Below are 25798 nucleotides of genomic sequence, written 5' to 3' on the forward strand. Positions count from 1 at the left end.
TTTACAAAAAGGGATATATCAATCAGGTAAATTAGATACTCTATTATTTTATTTTGAATGAAAAAGTGGTGGCGCCATACGGAAACTTTTCCAATGAAAATGTTACATAACTTCAGTAAGAAGTTTCCGTATGGCGCCAGCACCTCCCTTTTTCATTTGATATGAAATAATATAGTATCTAAATCTAATTTACCTCAATGAGATTGAGATATCCCTTTTTTTTGGTACTAAAAATCAGTGAAAAAGTGGTGGTGCCATACGGAAAGTTATCCGAGCTACAAACCGAAAAGTTCCTGTATCCTGCCACCACACTTACTCTACCCCCCCCCCCCTCCCCCTTCCCGGCCCTGTGCGTGCCCGTGCTGAGGCCCCCGTCCTGGCCATCCGTCGACTTGTCTTGGTCCTAAGTCGAGTTGTGTGACAGTTGAATAAACCGTCCGTTGAGTTGTTCGAACGGTCGAGCTGTCTCAACCGTCGAGTTGTCTGACAGTCGAGTTGTCCGACGGACGAGTAGCTTGGAAACGCATTTGATAAGGCCATGAGAATGAAAACGATAGATTTGCGTCTACCGCCCGCATGCTCTGAAAGCTACCGCCAAAAAATTTAATTATTTTCACAAAATTTAATTATTTTCACAAAAAAGACTCTGCATCACAAATTTTCAAGTTTTAAATCATCGAACAAGGGTAAAAGGTACTAGTACTAGTAGTACTTTACAGGGCAGACATTCCGCTGCGATCGTGATTGCGATCGCGATCGTTTTGTTTGCAGTCAGTAAAACACGCAGCTGCTGACGTTCATCTGTCGAGCGCAATCCTCAAATTTGCGCAACAATATTCTGCGCAATTTTCAATTTGCGCTATGCAGAATAGGCAAATTTGTGTATCGAGCACCAGTTTGCGCATGTTGAAGATTGCGCATCTTCATGTGCCGAATAATGAAAAATGAAAAAAAGCCTCACGTCATTTCAAAAATGCCCGGACGCAAATCTGAAACTTTCATCTCATGGCCTAAGATATGTTACCCTTTAAAAGAATCCCTTAAAAGTTGCAAAGGTAGCCACATTTTATTTGTGTCTGACTGTATCGATAATCCTTTGCCTCTCCTTGTCAGGACCATTTTCTCTTCTTACCGATAAAAATTTTAAGGCCTATTCCCTCTGGGCGGGTCGGCTGTTTAATTGAACCAGCTAACTGTGTTTACTTACTATATGATTGCCCTGTATGTTTTGAATATGTTTAAATAAGTAACATTTAAAAAAATTGCATTATAATTCAAATTGGTCAACTTCTTGCGAACAACTCTCCTCGCTGTGTACTGAGTGTAGCGCGGTTGAGTTTACTAATCGTTTGAATATTATTTTTTTGCCACCAGTTATCGTTGATAAATACCAGGAGCAGCCTCACTTGCTGGATCCACATCTTGAAGGAATGCTTCTTCCTCTATTGGATACTGCTCGAGATACAAAATCACCGCCTGGACTGTCTCATCTTGCGTTCAAGTTCCTCTATTTACTTACCAAGGTAGGAGACTTATTATGCAATGCGCCAGACACACAAGGCCTGAAGGCCACTTCAAGGTGTGGGCTACAATTGTTGTTCTTCCAGGGGCCGTTGCCACCTACTCCTAGGGCTGTAACAGGGTTACCCCATTTACAGTCCATATGGATGGGTAGGCTTGGGTATCATCAATCAGAAGCCTGGCCGGTAGAGCAGAAAGCTCTACCTCCCCAACTTTGTGTAGCAAGTGTCACGACCGGGACTTGAAACCCACACTCTGCTAATCAAACACCAGAGCTTGAATCCGGTGCTCTTATCCGCTACAAAATCGCTTTAGTTTTGTTCAGAAACTTTTTCATTTAACACAGTCTCTTATCCCCATTGAATACAGCCCAGGGGAGTCCCAAGCAAAAAATAGCTAAGAACAACAAAATTATGTTTACCAGAAAAAGGTTACTAGCCAAAGTACCATGTTTGTACAATCTGTGACTGGTATCTTGTTAATTTTTGCTTCGCTTAACATTTGTCAATTGTCTGCTTAAAATGAAATTGGGCTCTGTCTTACATTCTGTGAACAATGTAGCTTGATAATTTTTGGAGATGGCAGAGAAATTTGTATTTTTATCTTTTTCTGATAGGCACGTGGTTTCAAGACAGTTATCAGGATTCTTCCTCATGAAGTCGCCGATATGGAACCAGTCTTGGCTATGTTGGACAGGCAGGATCCAGCCGACTTCACGGTATGAGCAGAGAAGGCAACCAGCCTAGGGGACGATTTCACAAACTTAGGACTAGTCCTAGGACTCTTTAGGAGATATTAAAAACTTAAGGCTGGTCCTAAAGTTAGGATGAGTAACTTGAGAGTCCTTAATTGAGATAAGACTAGTCTTAACTCTTTGTGAAATCCACCCCTGGTACTTCAACACCCGTGGGGCCCAAATTTCTGTGCAATCTAAAAGCATTCTCAATAATATCTATATGGTTTATTTCTCTTTATTTTTGTTGTGGAAAACAATAAATTGTTGCATATCGGCTGAAAATTGCCGGTATTGGCACGCAATTCCTGCACAAATTGCAATTCGTGCATATAGGGCCAATAAGCTAGCTTGTATAGGGGAGAACCGTGCATTGAGTGTTAGGCTTAGTGTGTGTTCAAATTATAATAATACTAATATGGGATATAGACCCTTGCACAACACGGAACGCACCTCCTAAGAATGCGCGTCTATCATTTCCATCATTTTGGGAGTCAACTCCCTTGTGCACAATTTTGACTCCCAAAAGATAGGCGCGTGTAAATGCGCTGCGCATTGTGCGAGGGGTCTTTAGAGAAAGAATTATTAAATGATTCCTGATGAGGTCTCACTCTGTTGTTTTTTTCGTTCCTGCTACAGACCTGGGAGACTCGTTACATACTACTGCTATGGATGTCCATAATCTGCATGATACCATTTGATATGGCTAAACTAGACAGTAATGCGCCGATAGATGAGGACGGACGGAAGAAAGAGCCAACTATGATAAGAATCATCAATGTAGGAAAGGTTAGTCTAGTAGGACAAAAGGAAATCCTTTAGGAAAAAGGTTACTGACTTTACGGCCGTTGACTTGTATACAAGCAAATGTTTTTGGTAGAATTACAGGTGGTGTTAATAGATGCCTGGAACAACTTCTGGCAATCCATTGTGAAAAAGGGCCCCCCACCCCCCAACCCTCCCCCACTGTGGATTACAGGTTTAATAAAGAATTCCCTTGTTGGGTCCATATCGTCAAATACTCCACAATGGCACTCCTGTAAACTCAACGAAAATGCAAGCAGAAATTCATGTGCCAGCTTATACAACTTTTGCTGCGTAGTAACTGTGTGCGTTATTGTGCCCTATCAAGCAAACTGTTTAAAGACATCGGACACTTTTGGTAATTCACAAAGACTAGTCTTCTCACTTGCTGTATGATCTCCACATATGCATAAAATAACAAACATGTGAAAATTTGAGCTCAATCAGTCATCAAAGTTGCGAGATAATAATGAAAGAAAACCCTTGTCACACGGAGTTGTGTGCTTTTCAGATGCTTGATTTCGAGACCTCAAATTCTAAATCTGTGGTATTGAAATCAAATTCGGGGAAAATTACTTCGTTCGCGAAAACTACTCCACTTCAGGGGGAGCCGTTTTTCACAATGTTGTATACTTCCAACCTCTCCCCATTACTCGTTACCAAGTAAGGTTTTATGCTTATAATTATTTTGAGTAATTACCAATAGTGTCCAGACCCTTTACATATTCTGCAAGCCAACAATATGTCAGAACCCTGAATTTCTCATGCTGTGTTTTTTTGTTCTACAGAAATATCTTCAAGTGTCTGATAAATCAAGAGATGCTGCTGCCTTAATGATCTCAAAGTGAGCAAGTTGAATATTGAACTTTCAAATTAAAGCTTTTAAAATGGGCTTTAATTAATAATTTGTTTAATACTACTATTTTCATTTTATGTTTTTAGGAATTTAGTGGCATGTGGGAAATATGTGTACCTTTTGTTTTAGCAATGAAATGTTTTGTACTTTATTTTGATGTTATTAATTTTAAACAAATCTTGTTTTATTGGATGCGCAAAACTGAATGCGCATTAAAAGGACATCTTGTACATCTTGTGAAGTGTCTGACATTATAGCAACACAGCCAACATCTAGGCTACATGTAGATAGCTCAGTTGGTAGAGCACTGGTATGTTATTTTGGAGGTCACATGTTCATGTCCCACTAAGTAAATCTTTCTTTGTTCAACTCAAAACTATTAAAAAAGAGTTGTGGCTGAGGGGTGGAATATATAGAAGCCAGAACATGACCAGGCCCATTTTCATAAAGCTGTTAAGCAGAAAATTCTGATTACCAAATTTCTTGGCTAAGCAATGACCAGGGCACTAATCGCAGCAATGGTAAATGTATGGTATTCTGGCTGATTCCTTTTTTGTTAAGCAACATTTTTTTGCCTACAGGCTTTATGGAGTTGGGCCCTGGCATTATGGACTTATTTTACCTTTTTTTCAGATTTCTAACACGGCATGACGTTAAACAGCAACAGCTACCGAGCTTCCTGGACTGGTGTCTGCGAACTCTGTCTGATACGGATTGTGAGTCACAAGTTGTACTTTTCCTCCCCACATTACGGAAAAACTTAATTATTTTAGAGAATTTCTGAGTTTGGCCACAAAAACTTAGAAGAATTTATCGGTTTCAATAAGTTGGTGTATTAACTTTGAATTCCTTGGGTCATTAAACTTAATGGATGAGCAGTTAATCTACCTGGGACAGTCAGCAGCCCTACTGGTTGTGCTGATCAAATTAAGAACACTGTTCAAAAAAGAAATTACATTGCGATAACAGGTGTGAGTTGCCAGACGAAAAAGGATGTTTTGTTTTAGCCTCTTTATTTGATACAGAACAATCCGCAGGATGTTTACTACCATTACCTTCTTCGTAACAAGTAGGCTTTCTGATAAAAAAGACACAGTTATCAGGTTTTGTTATTCATTTTTGTACAATCACACCCTGACAAAAGCATTTTTCTTGTTTTCATGAAAAAACTGACCAACTAATTTGAAAGCATTTTTACAGGTTGGTTATATGATTATAGTGATCCCTTTATCCACCACTTTCAATTATTTGCAACAACATTTTGATGACTTTGAAGAATAAAATAATGTTTTTAAGGTTGACAATTTGTCTGTTTTTCCTTCAGATGAAACGATGTCTGGTATGGCACTGGTTTCAGGGGTGCTTGCCTCATTGGTAAGTAAGAAACAATATGTCATTTTTGTTCGTATACAGTGGTTCAGCTATGGCTAACGTTTCAAGCATAAAAACAATATGATTTTCAAGTGGTTATTTAAATTTGGTTTTGGGAGGACATGGTGGTTGGCCTGTGGTAATGACTGTGAAAATTACTGGCAATAACAACTTGCTGCTCTTTGCACATGTGTGAAGGGGTAAAACCTAATAGTAGTTGTTTCTTTATCCATAATGTAATTATAAGTACATCTCTTAAAGGCACTGGACACTATTGGTAATTACTCAAAATAATTGTTGGCATAAAAACTTACTTGGTACCGAGTGATGGAGACCTGTTGATAGTATTATTAAACAATGTGATAAACCGCTCCTTCTGCAGTAATGTAGTTTTCGAGAAAGAAAACAAATTCCTGAAATCCAGCATCTGAAAGCACACAACTTCGTGTGACAAGGGTGTTTTTCTTCCATTATTATCTTGCAACTTCGATGACCAATTGAGTTCAAATTTTGATATGAGTTCAAATTTTGATATGTGTTATTTTGTGCATACGTTGATATACACCAAGTGAGAAGACTTGTCTATGGCAATTAAGGTGTCCAGTGTTGCTTTTAAGAATTTTTTTTAAACTTGTGAAAGTCTTACCACAACGTTCTTATCAAGGCTCCAAACTATTTACATGGTGCAAGGTATTTAAATAAAATCACCTTTAATCTTCTTTTTATTTCTTTAAAGGCTTCGCTGTTCAAGCTTGGTAAAAGAGAGGACATTGTAGATTATGGTTAGTTTGTGATACTCTATATCTTTCCTTTACACTCCCTTCCGGGGCTTAAAATTAACCGTGAACTGAACTGAAGGCCCAAAGCCAGTGATTTTAGCATCCGGCCAGTAAACAAGTTTGGCAGTCTGTGTTTTTAATAAAACACCTCACTGCATTTCAATTTTAACTGATCAATACAATCTTTCAATTCCGTTGTGTATTGAAGTATTACCATTTAGACTACTGTGATCTTAGTGCTTGTTCTCCTGGAAAACTAGGCCCAAATTCATAGAGCTGATAAGCACAAAAATTTGCTTAGCATGACATTTCGTCTTTGATAAAAACAGGATTACCAACCAAATTTTCATTTGTTGCATATTGCTTGTTACTGGTATTCAGCTTTCATTTGCTTAATCCTGAAAACCACGTGAACATTTTGTTGGTAATCCTGTTTTTATCGAGGCAAAAATTTCATGCTAAGCAAATTTTTGTGTTTAGCAGCTCTATGAAATGGGGCCCAGCTCAAATGTGAAACTGTGTAGATGGTGTTCTTCTCAGTTTCGGTATTGCAAGAATTTATCTGGTCCAGTAAAAGCTTTGAGCTACAAGCCCTGCAGAATCAAGTGCTAGCCCTACCTCCCTCACCCACGTCCCCTGGGCCCAATTTCATGGCTCTGCCTACCGCTGAATTCTGCGTTTATGATCGTCATTCGCTGCTTACGTGCAAGCGCAATGATTCTTTGCTTACAGTAAGCAGAGCCATGAAATTGGGCGCTGATCTCTTAACTGCTTAATTCTGAGGGTTTTTTTTCCTGTTGTTATGCAAGTAACAGTCTATAACTTAAAGGAACATTACAGAATTGGTTTTTGCTTACAAAGTAATTGCTGGCACTGTAGCATTTTATGTAATCAATCATATACATAAACTGACAATAAACTGGCCATTTGGGTTATGAGAAAGAAGTAAAAGAAGATTACACATTTTGCATGACATCGTTTTAAACAGAAAATGAATAAAACACTAACTGAGCAATAAACTCCAAGCTTTAAATTAGTTTTATTTATTTCTCATCAAATATGACATTTCAGACAGAAATATTTCAAGGGATGTTTTCTACAATCATCATCATCAGTTTTATGTAAATATGTGATCTAAGACGATTTTTTTAATTACCAATTCTGTAATGTTCCTTTAACTTAAGAGGGCCCATTTTCCTTGCCTGCTTGTCGCAGAACATAGAATACTGAACTTTAAAGGGCTCATCATTCTGCGGTCAACATTATTATCCCTTTAATGCAGAAACCCAACTGCGCTGCAGATCACCTCTCATACTTCTTATATTATTCTTCAGCTCCTGCTGTCTTGGAGAGGCTGGTAGCCTGTAAACTGTTGAGCAGTGAAAATACTCAGATCCGCAAGCTGGCTATGAAGCTTATCCAACGGTTAGGCCTGACATTCCTCAAGACTAGGACCGCTGCCTGGAGGTGAGATAAGAAAATGGTATTCTGTGGGTTTGTATTCCACTCTGAATCAAGCCCATGTTCAGCTGTAACTTGCCTGAGTGACTAACAAAAACACTTTGAGGCCCGTGAATAAGGCCAGATACCTGCCTAATCGGATGGTACCTTTGACCTCACATTCATTTCACACTGAGATTCGCAGTCAGTTCACACATACACATATTACAAAGTGAATAAAACAACACTACATGATGTACACAACATTATGCACACGCACAGATCGGAAGTGCAAGCTGACACTACATCATCTTGGACCAGTCATAACACAGATTATTGTAGCCAATGAAATCATTGGACCTGTAAAGCCTGGTGCATACTTCCTGCGAATGTGAATGCGATGCAAATTTGTACGTGAATTTGACGTCACAACTCTGTTTTCGCTGCGATATTCGCAAGAGAGTTGAGCACAACTCAACCCCTTCGAATTAATCGTTGCGATGTTGTGACGTCATCAAGTAGGAACCGGGCTTCAGACCAGTGCCCGGTATGATAAATATGCGTAACAAGGAGTGGCTCTACAGGAAACTATTCTTTTAATCATAGACCCGAGCCACGACAAATTGCAAAATTGAACGTTCTCCTTTTGTTTGGATTCCAGTTTGGTAAACTTTGACAAGTTTTTCTTTTTTGATCAGATATCAGAGAGGAAGTCGATCTTTAGCGGAGAACCTGAAGGCACAAGATGTGGCTCCCATAGCTGTAGCTACTGGTGGCTCTCAGATTGCTAAGGAAGATGATGATGATGATGATTATGATATACCAGAGGAAATAGAAGATGTAATCGGTAAGGAATAGTACGATGCTTTAGGCTCCACCCACGGTGCACGTGTGAGCAAGAACACGTGAGCCTCTCCAATGCCATTCAGCACAACTCTGCCACGCGCACCAAGTATATGTGTACGCATGTCGGACTTTATTTGTTGGACTTTTGGTTGCGCAATGGGTTGTGATTGGTAAATACGCAATGGGGGCGGAGCTTAATTGATCGGTCTATAGGTTGTGGGCTAGGCTTTAGGGAAGATGTGGCCTGCGTGTTTGTGGGGACTGTTGGCTGGGCTGAGCGTTATTTATTGTTGTTGGCACATGTGTGGTGTTATTTAGGTTTAGCCTTCCAGAGCAAGGCTCTCCTTTTGCATGATGTTTGCAATTTAAAAATAGACTTGGGCAAGTCTCGCATGTATTCAAAGATACATAGCTATTGACGTATTAAGGAAATAAAATCCCACATTTCCAACACCAGAGACTTTCGCAGTCTCTCCTAATACTGAACAAATTATTGTTTACTCTTACACCGATGTTTACTAAGCACTGTATACTCGGTACTATCCCGAGTCTATCACGAGTGTTCCGAGTCTATCCATGGCAAATCACTCGGGTCGGATTCAAACCCACAACCATTGCATTGCTAGAGCAGATGTCTTGCCACTAGACCACCCAGCGCAGCGTTTTAATATTGAGTTACTCAAACTCCAAATTCTTTTGCTTTCATTTTCCAGAGCAACTTCTCGTTGGTTTAAGGGACAAAGACACAATAGTGAGATGGTCTGCAGCGAAAGGGTAAGAACAATGGTCTTTTGTTTAGCATAATGTAAACGCATACCAAGTAATGTTTGGGAAAAATAAAGGTAATATCAATGGAAATTTTTGGATTTGGGGAAATGGTAATTTTCTTTGGTGTGGCTGATGTAAGGGGGGGGGGCCATCTTGTGTATCTTCTATTTGACCCAGTGAAACCAAAATGAGACTGGAAGGAAAAGATGGTCTGGTCCCTTTATGATTTGAGAATTAGAACTGCCACTTTCACCATTGTATGCAGCAGGGTACCTGATCAGAGTATCAGCAGATTGTAGTTTTTGAGACATTGCATGGTGAGGTACATGTATCGATGTATATTTGGTTTGCAGTAACACAATGTGTATATGATGGAGACCAATTAAAAAATCACTCTGCCGCAGTTAAGTTAATAACGAGAAGTCCCCTCGATCCACTTATGGTAAGTTGTAGTCCCAGCCGTTTTCCTACCTTCTGCCCAGGTAGTACACTGTAGATAATAAGCAGGATGGTTCTTTTTAGAACTAAATTGTCTCCTGAATTCTGAAATCTACTCCGCGACAGTAGAATAGAAAGCAATACCTTTTTCCCAAAGAACAAAATCTACACAGCCAAATAGATATACACATGGTGTTACCCCAGACCAAATATATACATATCAGCAGTGTGTAGTTTATGATAAAAATATTGTTTACAACTTTCAGAAGATGTGTTGTATCTATCTGCACCTGTGGATCTTTCTGATAGATGGCACATTGTTCAAGTTTTTTTTTAAATTATGATACCAATCGAAAACAGTGTAACATTAAAAAGATGTTTTGGAGATGGTGGACATTCCGAAAATGTCAAAACCTTTATTAACAAACTTGGCCAGACGTCAAAGAAATATAACAGCGATTTGTTTTTTCTGTACAGTATTGGTAGAATGACTGGAAGGTTGCCAAGGGAGCTGGCTGATGAAGTGACCGGTTCCATGTTGGAGCTCTTCAGGTTAGTCAGAAGTCGAAAGGCTTTGCTCTTAAGCTTTTTGTAAAGTAGCCTGCTGGGTTTGTAAACTGTGCTCTTTACTTGCCCCAGGAAGTTTTAGTTGCCCAGATTTTAAAACACCAGTTTGCAGTTTTTACGAGACAATATATGCTGGGTTAGTGTTAAAGGGTCTGGGTCCTTTTTGCAGCACACAAAACACAATAATCACAGATTTACATTAAACTTACGCGGTTTGAAGATAATATAGTAGAAAGCTTCTGTAGTTTTTGAGAAATGAGTAAAACAAGTCACAAAAATAATTTTCGTCTCAGGAGATGAACATTTATTTAGCATGTGAAACGTATTTTCGTGACATCGTTTTACTCATTTCTAAAAAATACGGCACCTCAGGTGGTAAACTATCATTTTCTTCAAACTGTGTGAGTTTATTGTAAATCTGTGGACATTGTGTTTTGTGTTTTGTGGGTTGTTTCTTCCCAAACACAATAGTGTATTTCACCTTTTAATGTTAATGTCTTGATTTAGTTTGCGCGAGTCTGATGGGGCTTGGCACGGTGGATGTCTTGCTCTAGCTGAGCTTGGACGACGTGGGTTACTCCTCCCGGAAAGGTTACCAGAAGGTGGGTACCCGATGCTGCCCCTCCCAGTACCTTTAACTTTTTTTTGATTTTGGTTTTAACTTTTTTATCAAGAACTGTATTTGTTTTTGGGGTCATATTTTTTGTATAAACCAAAAATGAAACAACCACTTTTAAAGCTAAAATCGCGGATGTGTTAAAAATCACACCCTCAAAAAAATAAAAATAAAATAAAAAGGGAAACAAAGGAAAACAAATTTTAGTAGTGCACTGATTATAAAGTTTATTCAAATGCCAATCCTGCGGAGAAATATTTCCATCTGAAAAAAAAAAATCAAAGTCAGTAAAATCAAAGTCAGTAAAAGAAAAACACTTAACAGACTGTTGCTGTATAGTTTGACTTCAGCAATCAAATAATAGCAAACAAGTGTATTTTACGATTTACAGGTGAAAAAAAAAGATTGAACTTTTCTTAAAAAATAAAATGATTAGTAGTCCCTGTTAATTGACGAGCGTATTGGTAAAGCTAAAAAAAAATTGTATTTCAATGCATACTAATTTAAATTTAAAGAATGAAGTCAGAGAAGTTTGGTGAAATCACTGTCTTACTAAATGGTTATTTTTCATCTGCAGTTGTGCCTGTAGTCTTGAAGGCTCTCGCCTATGATGAGAAGAGGGGGTCGTACAGTGTTGGTAAGTTAGACAAAGATTTGTTTCTAGAGGTATTTGGTAACTACAACTTTCAGGGTATATACAAGTGTTGTCAGGTAACGGATCTTCAAGGGATCTGGTGTTTCTGATCAGCAGTGTGTGGTTCGAAATCCCCCAGGCATGACACTTTTGTCCTTAACATGTTAACCAAACACTTTTCCATTGCTTCATCCTTCGGATGGGACATAAAGCTGTTGGTCCCATGTGTTGTGTAACGCATGTGAAAGAACCCAGTGCACTTTCAAAAAGAGAAGGGGTTCACCCCGGTGTTCCTGGATGGATTGGCAGCATAATGCACTACAGCACCTTGTAAACCATTACGCGGTGCTAAGGTTTAGGTTTCATAATTCAAACTTCATCCCACTCGCCTTGCTGTTAAAATACTTGTCACTTTGTATCCTTTAAAAAAAGGCGCGTTATAAATACAGTTATTTTTATCATCTCTTTATCACCATGATCTTTGATCAAGAAGTACATGAAGTACAATCAAGCATGTCTGTGTGTTTCCTTCTTTGTCTTGCCATACATAGTGTGGGTCGTGTCCTGCAGGGACCATTTTTAAAAGCTGCTTATGCACACAAAAGTAACTAAGCACAAAACACTTTTCAATCAATCAATCAATTAATCAATCAATCAAAAGAAACTTATAAAGCGGCAAAATCAAAAGTTTGCTCTAAGCCGCTGATGTTCAAGAATGGGCACAAACAGGAGAAACATTATGGATGATACACCTCCTGAAACAGGTGAGCTTTCAGGAGTGTCTTCAATGTATGCAGTGAGGTGGTATCTCTGATGTATTGTGGAAGTTGGTTCCAGATTCTGGGTCCGTATACAGAAAATTATCTGTCGGCAAAAGAGCCACAATGGGTTCTAGGCTCAACAAAGTGTGGTGAACAGTTATAAGGTTACCAGCCAAATAAATAGTAATTATAATAATAATATCGAAGTCTTATATAGCGCACGGTACTCAAGGCTCTTAGTATATACATGTACATTTATACAGAAAAAGAGGTAATTGAAAGTTATGAAATTACATGTCACATGTACTAAATGTGTTTTTGAACTGAATTGAATTTGTGACTGGTTCAAAATAGTACAATGTGCCTATTGTCAAAAGAAAATTAGTGTTTTGAGGCGACCCAAAATAAAGTGCTAGATGAATAGTTAGTGTACCTATTATTGCCAGGTGCTCATGTGAGAGATGCAGCTTGCTACGTCTGCTGGGCCTTCGCTAGAGCCTACGATCCTGAAGACATCCAGGACCATGTGAATAATCTGGCCTCAGCTCTCATCATCACCACTGTCTTCGATCGAGAAGTCAACTGCAGACGAGCTGCTTCGGTGAGTAAAATTAAAAGTAACAAACATCGCTGTACAATTTGGTTGTTAGAATCTGTATACATGAATAACATCATCACAGCGTCATCACAGCGTATCTAATAGGCCGATCCACTAAGCTCCGCCCCATTGCGTATTGACCAATCACAACACAACGAAGGTCCGACAAATAAGGTCCATCATGCGTGCGCGTACCTTGGCGCGCGTGGCAGAGTTGTGCAGAAAGGCATTGGAGAGCCACACGTGTTCTTGCTCACACGTGCGTCGTGGGCGGAGCCTACTGGATCGGTCAATTCAAACTGGTCACATTTTGTCTGTCAATGTATCTGTGACATGAACCATACACTGTACCTCAAAGAACTCATCGTCCGAAATGTTCCAGCAAGGTGTGGACTGTGACCTGCTCAAGAAAACAAACTTCCTATCATCCCCTACACTGGTACATTATCTGGTGACTGTGGGTTCTATGCTCAATGCACAAGCTTGCTCAGGGAACTATACCCTTACAAGCCTTGCTTCTGTATGGGTACCCCACAGTTTCACGAATGTCAATGCTTATTATTCATTTAATTAATCTTTTTAAACAACTATTTATTTCTTTATTTCCAACTAATACATTGCCTATGATTTGATACTGATTGTGATTTTTAAACTGTGGAAATAAACTGATTGATATTATTGGTAATTGCTCAAAATAATTGTTAGCATAAAAACTTACTTGTTAGCGATCAATGGAGAGATGTTGATGGTATAAAACATTGTGAGAAACGGCTCCCTCTGAAGTAGCTTCGTTTTCGAGAAAGAAGTTATTTCTCTTTAAAATATTTGAACTTAATTTCGAGACCTCAGAATTTGATTTTGAGGTCTCGAATTCAAGCATCTGAAAGCAAACAACTTCGTGTGACAAGGGTGTTTTTTCTTCCATTATTCTCTTGCAACTTTGACGATTAATTGAGTCAAAATTTTCACAGGTTTGTTATTTTATGCATATGTTGATATACACCAAGTGAGAAGACTGGTCTGTGACAATTACCAATAGTGTCAGGGTCTTTAAGCGCAGTGATACAGCTTTGTAAGACACCCAATGAATTTTTGTATTGTATTTGTATTGTATCCTCATTGTTGATCTGCAGAGAGCACAGTGATTGGGAGCAATCGCCATAACGTATCGACAGATTAAGTTTACATAGAAAGGTTTGCGGTAACACCATGTAATGATCATCTCATGTAATGTAATGTTAATCTTTAGAGATTATCATTACCGCAAACCTTTCTATATCATATTTCCACCATGCAAGGTTTCAAATCCTACTTAGATAATCTGATTAAGTCAAAATGTATTTTTCTACCTGTACGCCAAATTTGATGCAGTTATAAAAAATTGCACAATTGGTTTGCTATGTTGATTTGACATTGGATGTATCGCTGAAAGCTATTGTAATTGCCTGCAAAGGATGATTAAAGTTTTTTGAATTGAATTGAATTGAATTGAATTGAAGTACTGTCTTTTTTTAAATTTGAATTCACAGGCTGCGTTCCAGGAGAATGTCGGACGTCAAGGCACGTTCCCCCACGGAATTGATATCCTGACGACTGCCGACTACTTTGCAGTCGGTAACCGAAGTAATACGTATCTCAACATCAGCTGTTACATCTCTGACTTTGAAGAGTACACCATACCACTGATTGATCATCTGGCCAAAGTCAAGACCGGTCACTGGGATGGGTAAGTTAGAGGCCCTACCTTTTTTTGGATATGAAATAATTTGTGGAATAATTTTGAACTTTTGTTACTTGAAATATTTTGTTTATTTGAAGGAACAGTGCTTTAAAGGGTCTATGTAACTTTTGTAGGACAGAAAACACAATGTCCACAGATTTACACTAAACTTACACAGTTTGAAGATAATGATAGTAGAAAGTTTCCCTGAAAATATTACGTGCTGAGGTGCTGTAGTTTTAGGGAAATGAGTAAAACAGTGTCATGAAAATAATTTTCGTCTCATGAGACGAAAATTATTTTAATCATTTACAAACGTTTTTTCATGACATTGTTTTACTCATTTCTCAAAAACTACAGCACCACAGTAAGTAATATTTGAAGGGAAGCTTTCCACCATCATTATCTTCAAACCCTGTAAGTTTAATGTAAATCTATGGACGTTTTGAAAAAGTACCCAAATCCTTTAATTGGTGCAATCATAGTTTTCATGTGTTTAAACATGCACACAATTCTCGACAGAATTTCTTTTACATATTTTCACTGGTTTCCCTTAACAAAAGTCGCACCCTTGTCTAGATGCTGAAAGGCTTTGACAAGTAGCTGGATAGATGTACCTGTAGATGTAATGAAATGAGGGCAGTTTGGTTGTATTGGTTTTGTTTTGTTTTATTGAAATTTAACAGATTAGATAAACTTCCTCTAATTTTGTTTTATTATAAATTTCTGGTAATGAAACCAAGTACACCTTCATGTATGCCTCATTAGTGAACTTATAAGTCACTGTAGTTTGCAAGCCTGAAGAAACCTGTAATTAAAGGGTGCTTGCTATGTGAACCAGAAACACCATGGTTTACCCCAAAACCAAACATTTGGTGTTGATGACGTAACCTGGCCGAAGTTACGCCACTTTCCTCATGTGACCAGAGGGACACCGGATCCCTGGCTGAAGTTAGTCACTTTCCTCATGTGACCAGAGGGACACCGGATCCCTGGACGAAGTTACGTCACTTTCCTAATGTGACCAGAGGGACACCGGATCCCTGGACGAAGTTACGTCACTTTCCTCATGTGACCAGAGGCACACCGACCCCCTGTCTGTGTTTGTTCTGCTGTCTGTCTATTAATGAATAGGTATTGAACTGATATTTATTCCAAATACTACAGTGCAGTGAGGGAGCTGACATCCCAGGCATTGTACAAGCTGACAGAAAAAGCACCAGACTATATGATTGAAACAGGTGAGTTACATGGACAGGGGCCTTTCTCAATTCTAGGCTTGGGCTCTGGCTCAGGCTTAGGCTCCGCCCGCTGTGTACACAGCTCGGCCTTTAACCTGCATTTTCAGCACGTAATTGCACAGACATCAGCACGCGGAGCCTGAGCCAGAGCCTAAGCCGAGGTTTGAGATAAGCCCCTAGTGTATGTAGTATTTACTAATTACAACTTTGTAGCTAACTTTGTAGCTAATTGTAGTTGTACACACTATCCAAAACCTGTGACCACATTTCACCTATTTTCTCGGACTTGCACTGGCTGCCGGTTAGACAACGGATTGCTTACAAAACCCTTCTTCTGACATACAGCTGTATCCATGGCCACGCACCTACATACTTGCAAGAACTTGTTCACAAATACCAGCCTTCTCGAAATCTCCGCTCTCAATCACAATCTCTACTTGCCTGTTCATCCGCTTCTACTAAGTCTTACGGCCAGCGTGCATTTTCTACGTCTTCTCCTACTCTTTGGAACAAACTCCCCCGCAACATCAAAGACGCTAAAACTCTGGATAAATTCAAACGCCTTCTCAAAACTCACTTGTTAAACCCCAACTAGTTTTGTCTGTTTCTTCTGTCTGACTTTGTACAGCGCCTTGGGACTCCGTGTGTAATGCACTTTAAAAGAACGGTTTATTATTATTATTATCTGCGTGCAAACAAAATTTCAGTATTTACAAAGAAATACGTACTAAAATTAGCGGAGCATGTTAAATCACCCATGTTCAGCTGTGGTGTAAGTAAAGGGTTTCAACTTTTACTATTTTACTCAACTATACTTGGTAATAGTTATTATTACAAACTGTTTTTTAATTTGATTGTTGTGAAATTAAAGTATATATTTGGTTTGCGATAACACCATGTTTATATCTACTTGCTGGGTAGATAATGTTCTTAGAGAACTTGTCTTGCTTAATATTCTACTACCGTAGAGTAGATTTTCAGAATCCGAAAGACTTTTCAGTTCTTAAACGAACTGTCCTGGTTTTTAACTACTACATGTACCTGGGCTGAAGGTAGGAAATCGGCCGGGACTACTACTTTCATTTAGTGGATCGAGTGGACCTCTGGTTATTAACTTCACTATCGTGGAGTGAATTCTTAATTGGTTTCACTGTTTCGACTTGCTTGCCCTTGTCATTGTCAGGAGACTTTGACTCTAAACTTTCCTTTTGTTTTCCTCCAGTCCTTCCATCGCTGATACCCCTGATCACTGGGATAGATATCTACACCAGGCATGGTGCACTTCTGGCTGCTGCAGAGGTTACTCATGCACTCTGTAAATACGCTGAAGAGAAAAGCAGGTCAGTAAAAATTGGTAATAATTCAAATTACTCAAAATAATTGTTAGCATACAAACTTACTTGGTGACAAGTAGGCCTGGGCGAATTATTCGAATATCCGGTTAATGGCGAATAGGTTTTCCTATCCGTAACCGCGAATGCCTTTTTTTTCTTAACCGGATATCCGCATAGGGCGCGAATAGCAATTTATAAACCGGATAGTTCTGTAATTACAACCAAGTAACCGGATATTCTTTAATATCCGAATATCTGCGGACGTCGGGCGACAACTGACATGAATGTTTTGTCTGAATCCTAATGAAACTTCTATTAAGACAGCATAAAACAGCATAAATTAAGTATTTAACTATGCTCACCTCCGTGAAGAGTCAAAACAATGACATTTCTGACGTAATTTGTTCAAAGATTACAAAAGTTTTCCTTCACGTAGAGTCAATCACGATCAAAAGAAAAAGCAAATCGCCATCTTTAAATTAGATCCGGTCATTTTTATGAATGAACCGAGTGACACTGTCTAAAACTAATATCAATCCGCCCAGAAGATCTCATTCACAAACGAACAGCGCCCTCTAGCGACAAAAAAAAAATATTTTAATTTTTTTTTTTTTTTTTTTTTTTTTTTTTTTATATAGCGCCCTCTAGCGGCGAAAAAAAAACTATTCGAATATCCGGTTAATTTCGGATAGTTGGTCAGCGGTATCCGAATAACAAAATTTCACTATTCGCCCAGCACTAGTGACAAGCAATGAAGAGCTGTTGATAGCATAAAACATTGTGAGAAACGGCTCCCTCTGAAGTAACGTAGTTTTTGAGAAAGGTGTAATTTTCTCACTTAAGTAATAAAATACTTTAGGCCTGAAGCCTTTTATTATGTATCTGAAAGCACACAAAGTAATGCAACAAGGGTGTTTTTCTTCCATTATTCTCTTGCAAATTCGATGACCAATTGATCACAAACCTAAATTTTCACAGGTTTGTTGTTTTATGCATATGTTTAATTAACCAAAAGCGTCCAGTGCCTTTAAAGTTTATGTTATATTCAATAGAAACCATTCAAAACAATTCAGTAAAATTTGGTTTGGTACTGTAGTTAATCGATTTGAAAAAAATATAAATATTTTTTTTCCACCAATTTTTTTTCTGGACAAATGATTTTTATTTAACCATTATCAGGCCCGTAATTTCTTAAGATTGTTTCCTGATATCAGTTTTTTGTACATTACCTGTGAAGCTGCAGGTTTTCTTAAGAGAAGTAAAAGCAGTCAACAAAGGGAGAAAGAAATAGTCCACATTGTGTCCGAACCTATAGTTTTGTATTTTTTTGTGATGCACAGAGTCTGTATACCTCCTGAATGGAAACACTTAGAATGTTCCCGATCTAGAAAAAGGGTGAACCCAGGCGCACAAACCATTTTCAGGAATTGTTAATAATAATAATATCGAAGTCTTATATAGCGCACGTATCTACCAAACAAGGTACTCAAGGCGCTGAGTATATAAAAACTTACAGAAAGATAGGTTATTGCAGTGATGAATTCTAAGACCCAATTATTTAGCACCTTACAAGGTGCTACGGCGCATACAGCAGCCACATCCAGGAACACCGGGGCGAACCCCTTCTCTTTTCGATAAGCGCACTGGGTTCTTTTACATGCGTTACACAGCACGTGGGACCAACGGCTTTACGTCCCATCCGAAGGACGAATTTTACAATATGTAAATCTGATCCCTGTATTACGTTTTCTTTGTTCCTGTAGCTCTATAGCTGATGTGCTTGGAGCTTCCAGTGTCAATGGTCTGAAGGAGATAGTCAGAAAAGTAAGGATGACATAGGAGGACATTCAGTAATTATTTGGTTTGAGTGTAGTACACCCGTTTCAGACGAGGGTGCCAGAGTCCCGCCAAACCAAATTCTGAATTAAGTACATTAAAAGTTTGACGTCTAAAACAGTTAGGGACGAGTGGATGCGCTAGAATTCTAAAAGATTGACTGTTGCAGTCGTTCGGAACGACTCTTCTTCTTCTTCTTCCGTAAAAGTACAGTCCACCATCTGGTGTGTTATGTACTGTAGTTGTTGTGTGCATGCGAGGGTGTGGATATATACAGTGCAGGTAGGTGAACAGTGAACGTAAAGTGCGGCTAAAAACAGCTCAGGCTCAGAATTCAAACCCACAACCTTGTGATTGCAAGTCCCGGAGTCTAACCACTGGACCACGGTGACCTATGCTAGCTAAGTTGTGTGCATGCGAGGGTGTGGATATACATGTATACAGAGCAGGTGGGTGAACAGTGAATGTAGATTGCGGCTAAAAACAGCTCAGGCTCAGAATTCAAACACACAACCTCGTGATTGCAAGTCCCGGAGTCTAACCACTGGACCACGGTGACCTATGCTAGCTAAGTTGTGTGCATGCGAGGGTGTGGATATACATGTATACAGAGCAGGTGGGTGAACAGTGAATGTAGAGTGCGGCTAAAAATAGCTCAGGCTGACCTAGCGGAGCTGGACTGACTGTACACCCTGCTTAAAACTAGCAAGAGTTGTGCAGTTGATCAGGTCTCCCGGGAGATTGTTCCATATTCTAATGGAACACCTTGGTTTCAGACGTCAATCTTGTCATGAGCCGAGCCAATGTAAATGTTATGTGAAGTTCGCCTGTCTGAAACTAAAATTTATATGGGTCAACCTTAAGTCGCTCCTAATCTGTCAGTAACCGTATTTGTGTTTGGATGTAGATGGTGGATGCTAAGATGTTTCGTGGGTTGACTGGAGAGGTTCTTCGGCCGGCTGTCTGTAACTTCATTGAGAAGATGTCCCTCTCCAAGATGCCCTTCCATGGAGATGATATCTTAGGTAAGATAAGACTTAAGGCTTGGTTGGCAGCATATTGCGCCACAGCACCTTGTAAACTATTACAGGGTGCTATGTAGAAGAAGTAGATCTCATAATTCAAACGTAGTCCCACATATCTTGCAGGAAAATACTGTATGCTAAAGCGCCTTGAGGGGTGACACCATGAAATTATCTCTTTTATTAGTAATGAGAGTTCAATTCAATTCAATTAGTCTTTATTTTGTAACTAGATCCCAAAAGGGTAATTCAAATGCTCCCATACACTAAATATCTTGGGCAAATATTCATGTTTTCTTTATGCTAAGTGCACTGTATGTAGTGTGTATGAAATATAATGCATGCCAGGCAAGGAGCCGACTTTTATCCCGTAAGACGAGCTGAGCACAACTTTGGAAATGTTGAGAAAATCGAATTAGCTGTTGCAATTTGCTTACCGACCAAAAGAACCCACATGTATGTTATAAATGCAGAGTCTTTCTCAAAGACTTGAATGGTTTCATATATATACTGTAAACAGCTAACACAAGTTTTCAGCTGACTTCCCCATTTCTACTTCAAAACTGTTGATGCATTCTGGACAGTAATGTCAACTGTTGTGTTGTTGTGTGCAGATGTATGGAAGGAAGTGTTAGATGACAACATCGTTGGTGTGCAATATACACAGATAGACGTACAGAGCTCCGCCGTCAGTGCATTGACAGCGGTATCAGTGGAATACTACCAACAAGGTTTAGAAACTTTTCAATAATATTATTTATTTATTTTTCTTTTTTCACGGAGGAAATTATTTATTCCCACTTAAGACCACTTCTCATATTACAAATACGCTGAAAATCCATAACATTAACAGCAAAAACAAAACATACAATGTTAACCTTGAACCAATAGTTTGAAAGAGTCCCATTTCTTATGGAAATTAACAGTGGAATCATTGGTGATGGAGATGTAATTTTTTGTTCATAAGAGATCGTCGAACACTCTTTTCAAACTGGTGCTCCAGAGGGCGCCCTAAGCAAAATTCTGAATGAAGTACAGGAAAAAATTCATCAAAGGCTCACTAAGCGATAAACTCCAAACCGGAAATTAGTTTGATTTATTTCTCCTCCAATATGACATTTCAGACAGAAATATCTCAAGGGATGTTTACAACGATCATCATCATTAAACCATGTAAGCTTCATGTAAATCTATGATCTTAGACGATTTTTTTTTCCTGACCAATTCGTGTAATGTTCTTTTAATAATTGACGCAGATAAGATTCTACAGAAGTATCTGGATGAATTGAGCAATAGTCAAGAGAAGGCGAGGATGGGAGCTGCAATGGCGCTGGGAAGCCAGCCCAAGTTCATGATTCAATCGCAACTCATGAAGGTAAAAACAACATTTCTGTACTGTACGGTTGGTTTTAGTCGCCAGCCAGGTGTGGACAAAGAGTTGTCAAAGCGGCAAGCCCTGTATTCTTTTAGATTTATCCCCCACAGCCAAGCCCAGAGATAGCTTTGGAACCTTACCATGCGCCAACATCCAACATGTCCAAAAGGTTATATCCAAATAGAAGACTACAGCTACGGCTACGGCTACGACTGAAACTAAGGACGTCCTATACTTCAATGAATGATGAAGTAGCTGCCAATTCAGACACCAACAATTTGGAACCAGTGGCAACAATGTATAGTTCATGAAATTTTGGCTGGTAACCTGTCAATTGTCAAATGTAAACAGACACACCAACCAGACGAGACGAAATGGGGGGAAAAATTGCTAAATAATAAGTACAATAAATAGATAAAATAAAAATTTCTGCAAATGAAAAAAGGGAAGATCAGGTCCTGATTGAAGCACAATACTAGAAATGAGAAACCTAAAGTAATACAGAATCGAACCAAATGAACTTAGCTAGCTAGATCATATAAGCAGGAAGTTTTAGCTTGGCAAGATCTCTTTTTACCCTATCAGAGTCCATAAAGGCTGAAAGTCCATCAAGAAAGACTCTACTCAGGTCGAAACATCAGTCCATTCAAAACATTTCAAAATGATAATTGCTGATGTTGTTTTGGACATTTTAGGTTTTCCAAGGGTTAATCAAGGCCTCCACAGTCAGCCCTGAAGTGGAGAAGTTTGCTGAGTCCAGGAGAGATGCAGTGACTGCAATAGCAAAGTAAGACTTCACAAACGCATCAAGAAAATAAACGCTATCAGAAAACTGGACATGTTGTTTTGATATAGGATTTGAGGCATTGCATGGTGAGGTATCAATGTATATTTGGTTACTGTAACACCATGTGTGTATCTACTTGCCAGGTAGAGTTTGTTCTTAGAGAACTGTCTTGCTTAATGCTACTACCCCGGAGTAGATGTTTAAGGTTCGGGAGATTTCTCAGTTCTGAAAAGAACATGTTGTTTTGATCTTATGCAAATGCTATGCAACAATCTCTTTGTGGTGTCTCTGAAAGAACCCATAGACCCTCCTCAATGATGTCACATTTTTATAGCAACAGTGGATTTCTACCATGCTGGAGTATGCACCATGTAGGATACTTCATTGTTGTGCATGGAGGAAGGGCGTGAGGTTATATGCCCTTCTTCCCACCACTCAAAGTATTGTTTCGGTAAAAAAAGTCCATAAGCAATCAAATGGCTCCTGACAAACGAATATTCTGTTAAGTTGATCCCCTGGCTGCCGCTTCCCAGGTTGTATCGTAAACTTGGGTGTGATCCCTGGCTACACGGTAGCTAACAGTTGTATAGCTTCTGACTGGCACCCCGTACAATAATATTGACTAACATGGAAATCGCCATAAAGGGCTGGATAGCTCAGTTGGTAGAGCGCTTGTACGTTAATCTGGAGGTCGCTGGTTCAATGTCCGCGCCAGTCAAATTTTGTTGTTTTCAAACCCAAATAATTTTAAAGCTAAACTACCACCTTTGTCCTTTTACGTCTTCAATTAGTTCTTCAATCGCTTTGGTTTGGTTTATTCCAGACTTGTCTCAGTGGTAAATGTTTACTGAGGTTTTGAAAGTGTTCTTGTTTTGTTTTCAGGATTTGTAACACTGTTGGTGTGAAGGCAGACGGCCATCCTGCTATGGTGATTTGTGGAGATAACATCGGTATGGTGTACTCTGCCATGCTTACTGCAATGAAAGATTACACTAAAGACAGTAGAGGGGATGTTGGCGCATGGTAAGGTTCCAAAGCTAACCTCTGGGCTTGGTTATGGCATAGGGGATAACATCGGTATGGTGTACTCTGCAATGCTTACTGCAATGAAAGATTACACTAAAGACAGTAGAGGGGATGTTGGCGCATGGTAAGGTTCCAAAGCTAACCTCTGGCATGTCTGGGCTGGGTTGTGGGGGATGGCTTGCAAGATGAGAGTCTAAGGTTTGATAAAGATTCTCAATGTTTCTTTATTATTTTTAAATTGTTTAATGCTCTCTTGCCAACATTTTAAATGGTTCATTTTTATTTCTAAAATGTTCCCCTTTTTGGTTGCTTGTTTTTATATTTTATATTTATATACTTAAAGGGATTGCGTTCTGGATTGTGAATTGGTTCGCTTTTGGGCAATCCCATTGTTCTTTGTATTTGGGTATGTCTCTTATGTTTTTGTAATATTTGTTATACATTTCAAGTGTTCTGTTGCTGTGTCTTTTTGACTTTTTTAAAGCCTGAATGAATAAATAAATAAATAAATAAATGAAAAAAATAAATGGTTAAGTTCACCAGACCCAAGCTCTTGTGTCATGTGTTGCCAGCAGCAGAGTGTGGGTTCAAATCCCGGTCATGACACTTGTGCCCTTGAGCAGGGCACTTAACCATACTTGCTCCGTAAAAATTTGGGAAGGTAGTGCATTCTGCTCTACAAGCCTGGCTCCAAGTGGATGATACCCAAGCCTACATCCGTATGGACTGTAAGGGGGTAGCCTTGTCCCAGCCCCAGGAGTACATGTATGTGACGACGTGCCCCTGGTGACAGTTGATTTGAATCAACAGCCCAAACCATTTAAGTGTAGCCCTCACATTAATGTTGCCATCCGGCCTGTTGGAGAAAAGCGATTTCTCATAAAAACAAAACAAGATACGAAACATAACTGAGTACAATGTTCTCTTGTAGGGTGAGGGAAGCAAGTATGTCAAGCTTACGAGAGATCACCAGCTTAGTCACCAAGGAGGCCCCAAGTCTACTCATTCCAGAAATGTAAGCTCAATTCATCTGTAGTAACATCTCCATTTTGGTTTCAATGCCTAAACCAGGTTCATACTTCATCTGAAGCAAATTTGACATCACAACTCTATAATAGCAGTGGATGTTTTAACAAGAGCAAAAGTTACATAAATTTACGGTTGTAAATTAACTTGTGCTAGGCAATATAGACTGTGCAAGTCTTGTGGGTATTTGAACATTTAGACCTGTTAAATATTGCAGGTTTGTATTTTCCGCACATAAAGCAATGTACTTGGGACTAACCACTTTGGGGCTTAAGGGATCTGCAGCCGATTTCACTAAATGCTAGGATTAATTCTATCTCAGGATGGGTTCAATGCGTCCTAACGTCTTCGGATATGGAATTTAACTCCTCGTAAGTCCTAAGATTAATCCTTAGCTTGGAAGAGTTTGGCGAAAATGGACGGCAGTACATAGAATTATTACATTACATTATTAGAACATAATAATATTCTATTTCACCAGAACACTGCAGATAATGCAGTGCCTGGTGCAGCAGGCAGCAGAGAAGATTGATAGAACCAGAGCATGCGCCGGTGCAGCCTTCCTACAACTACTACACCATGAACCAGAGGTGCCTCATATTCCATGTAGACAGCAACTCTTAACTATATTCCCAAGGTTGGTGCATTTTTAAAAGTATGTTTCTGCCCATCTGGCTGGTTTTATAGAAGTCTGTTTCTGCCCATCTGGCTGGTTTTATAGCTGGACTTGAACCTTTATTCATATTTTTAGTCACCAGATTCGTGTGGGTTCGAATCCCGGTCGTGACACTTGTGTCCTTGAGCAAGATACCTCACTATAATTGCTTCTCTTCACCCAGGGGTATAAATGGGTACCTGCGAGGTTGATATTGTGAATGAAAAAGCCTTTGGAGCGATATAAACTGTTGCCCAGGTTGTATACTGAGAAACATAAAATTTAAAACAGGATGTTATAGTAAAGCGCATTGGTACGGTTATTGTGAAGTGTGCTATATAAGTTGTTATGATTATTATTATTATTATTATTCTTACTTTGTTAAATTTTTATTATTGGTCTGTTAACTATGTTATGTATTAGTTCTTCGTAATCATTTTTATTGTAAGGCGCTTTTGATTATTTTTAGTATGGAAAATGAGTGGTATCATTAAAATTATTATTATTATTATTATTATTACTATTATTATTACTAAGGTGAGTCCGCCCTTCTGGCTGGTTTTATAGCTGGGTTTGAACCTTTAGTCATAAATACCTGGGACAGTTTATCCATTTTGATTAGTTGAGGGGAGAGCATGCAGGCCATGCTTTTAAACATGTGATATAAACACAGTTGGAATTTACTAAACATAGCCTGACCTGATGAAGAGGGCGCTATCAGATGATTGCGTAAAGCACGTATAATTCATGGCCCAATTTAAGTTTGTGCAATTATAGGTTGCATGCTTTGCTTGAAACTTACACGAGGAGCACCTGGCGCTGAACACATGCATAGACAATAAAAGCCAGGATGGATGCGAGCTGAAGCTAAACTGTCAGATTTGTTATCAACTTTTACAGGCTTTTGGGATATGTTTAACCTAAAGGTAGTTATGAAGGGGATGCAAAGTGTTTTGAATCAGTTTCGAACTAGTGGTCTGGTTTTGGTAATTTTACCTCAACTTTGTCAAGAACCAGTCCTCACAGTGTTGAATCAGCCAGTCT

The 25798-nt window shown here is 39.1% G+C and overlaps 1 protein-coding gene across 1 annotated transcript in view; it reads left to right on the forward strand.

Annotated features, from left to right (window-relative positions):
• Positions 1-25798, forward strand: part of LOC139943703 (tubulin-specific chaperone D-like) — a 106006-nt gene that overhangs the window by 347 nt on the left and 79861 nt on the right. Inside the window, exons 2-26 of the mRNA XM_071940447.1 lie at positions 1375-1523; positions 2138-2239; positions 2894-3043; positions 3847-3902; positions 4548-4630; positions 5239-5288; positions 6022-6067; positions 7399-7531; positions 8203-8351; positions 9064-9124; positions 10034-10108; positions 10631-10725; positions 11317-11376; positions 12581-12735; positions 14262-14458; positions 15620-15693; positions 16916-17033; positions 18791-18851; positions 19771-19888; positions 20500-20616; positions 21142-21260; positions 21956-22047; positions 22930-23070; positions 24005-24088; positions 24581-24736. Coding sequence (XP_071796548.1) covers positions 1375-1523; positions 2138-2239; positions 2894-3043; positions 3847-3902; positions 4548-4630; positions 5239-5288; positions 6022-6067; positions 7399-7531; positions 8203-8351; positions 9064-9124; positions 10034-10108; positions 10631-10725; positions 11317-11376; positions 12581-12735; positions 14262-14458; positions 15620-15693; positions 16916-17033; positions 18791-18851; positions 19771-19888; positions 20500-20616; positions 21142-21260; positions 21956-22047; positions 22930-23070; positions 24005-24088; positions 24581-24736 — 2641 coding nt within the window. The remainder of the gene's footprint in view (positions 1-1374; positions 1524-2137; positions 2240-2893; positions 3044-3846; positions 3903-4547; positions 4631-5238; positions 5289-6021; positions 6068-7398; positions 7532-8202; positions 8352-9063; positions 9125-10033; positions 10109-10630; positions 10726-11316; positions 11377-12580; positions 12736-14261; positions 14459-15619; positions 15694-16915; positions 17034-18790; positions 18852-19770; positions 19889-20499; positions 20617-21141; positions 21261-21955; positions 22048-22929; positions 23071-24004; positions 24089-24580; positions 24737-25798) is intronic.

The sequence above is a fragment of the Asterias amurensis genome, chromosome 11 (genome assembly GCF_032118995.1).
Source record: "Asterias amurensis chromosome 11, ASM3211899v1".
In the NCBI taxonomy this organism is placed as follows: Eukaryota; Metazoa; Echinodermata; class Asteroidea; order Forcipulatida; family Asteriidae; genus Asterias; species Asterias amurensis.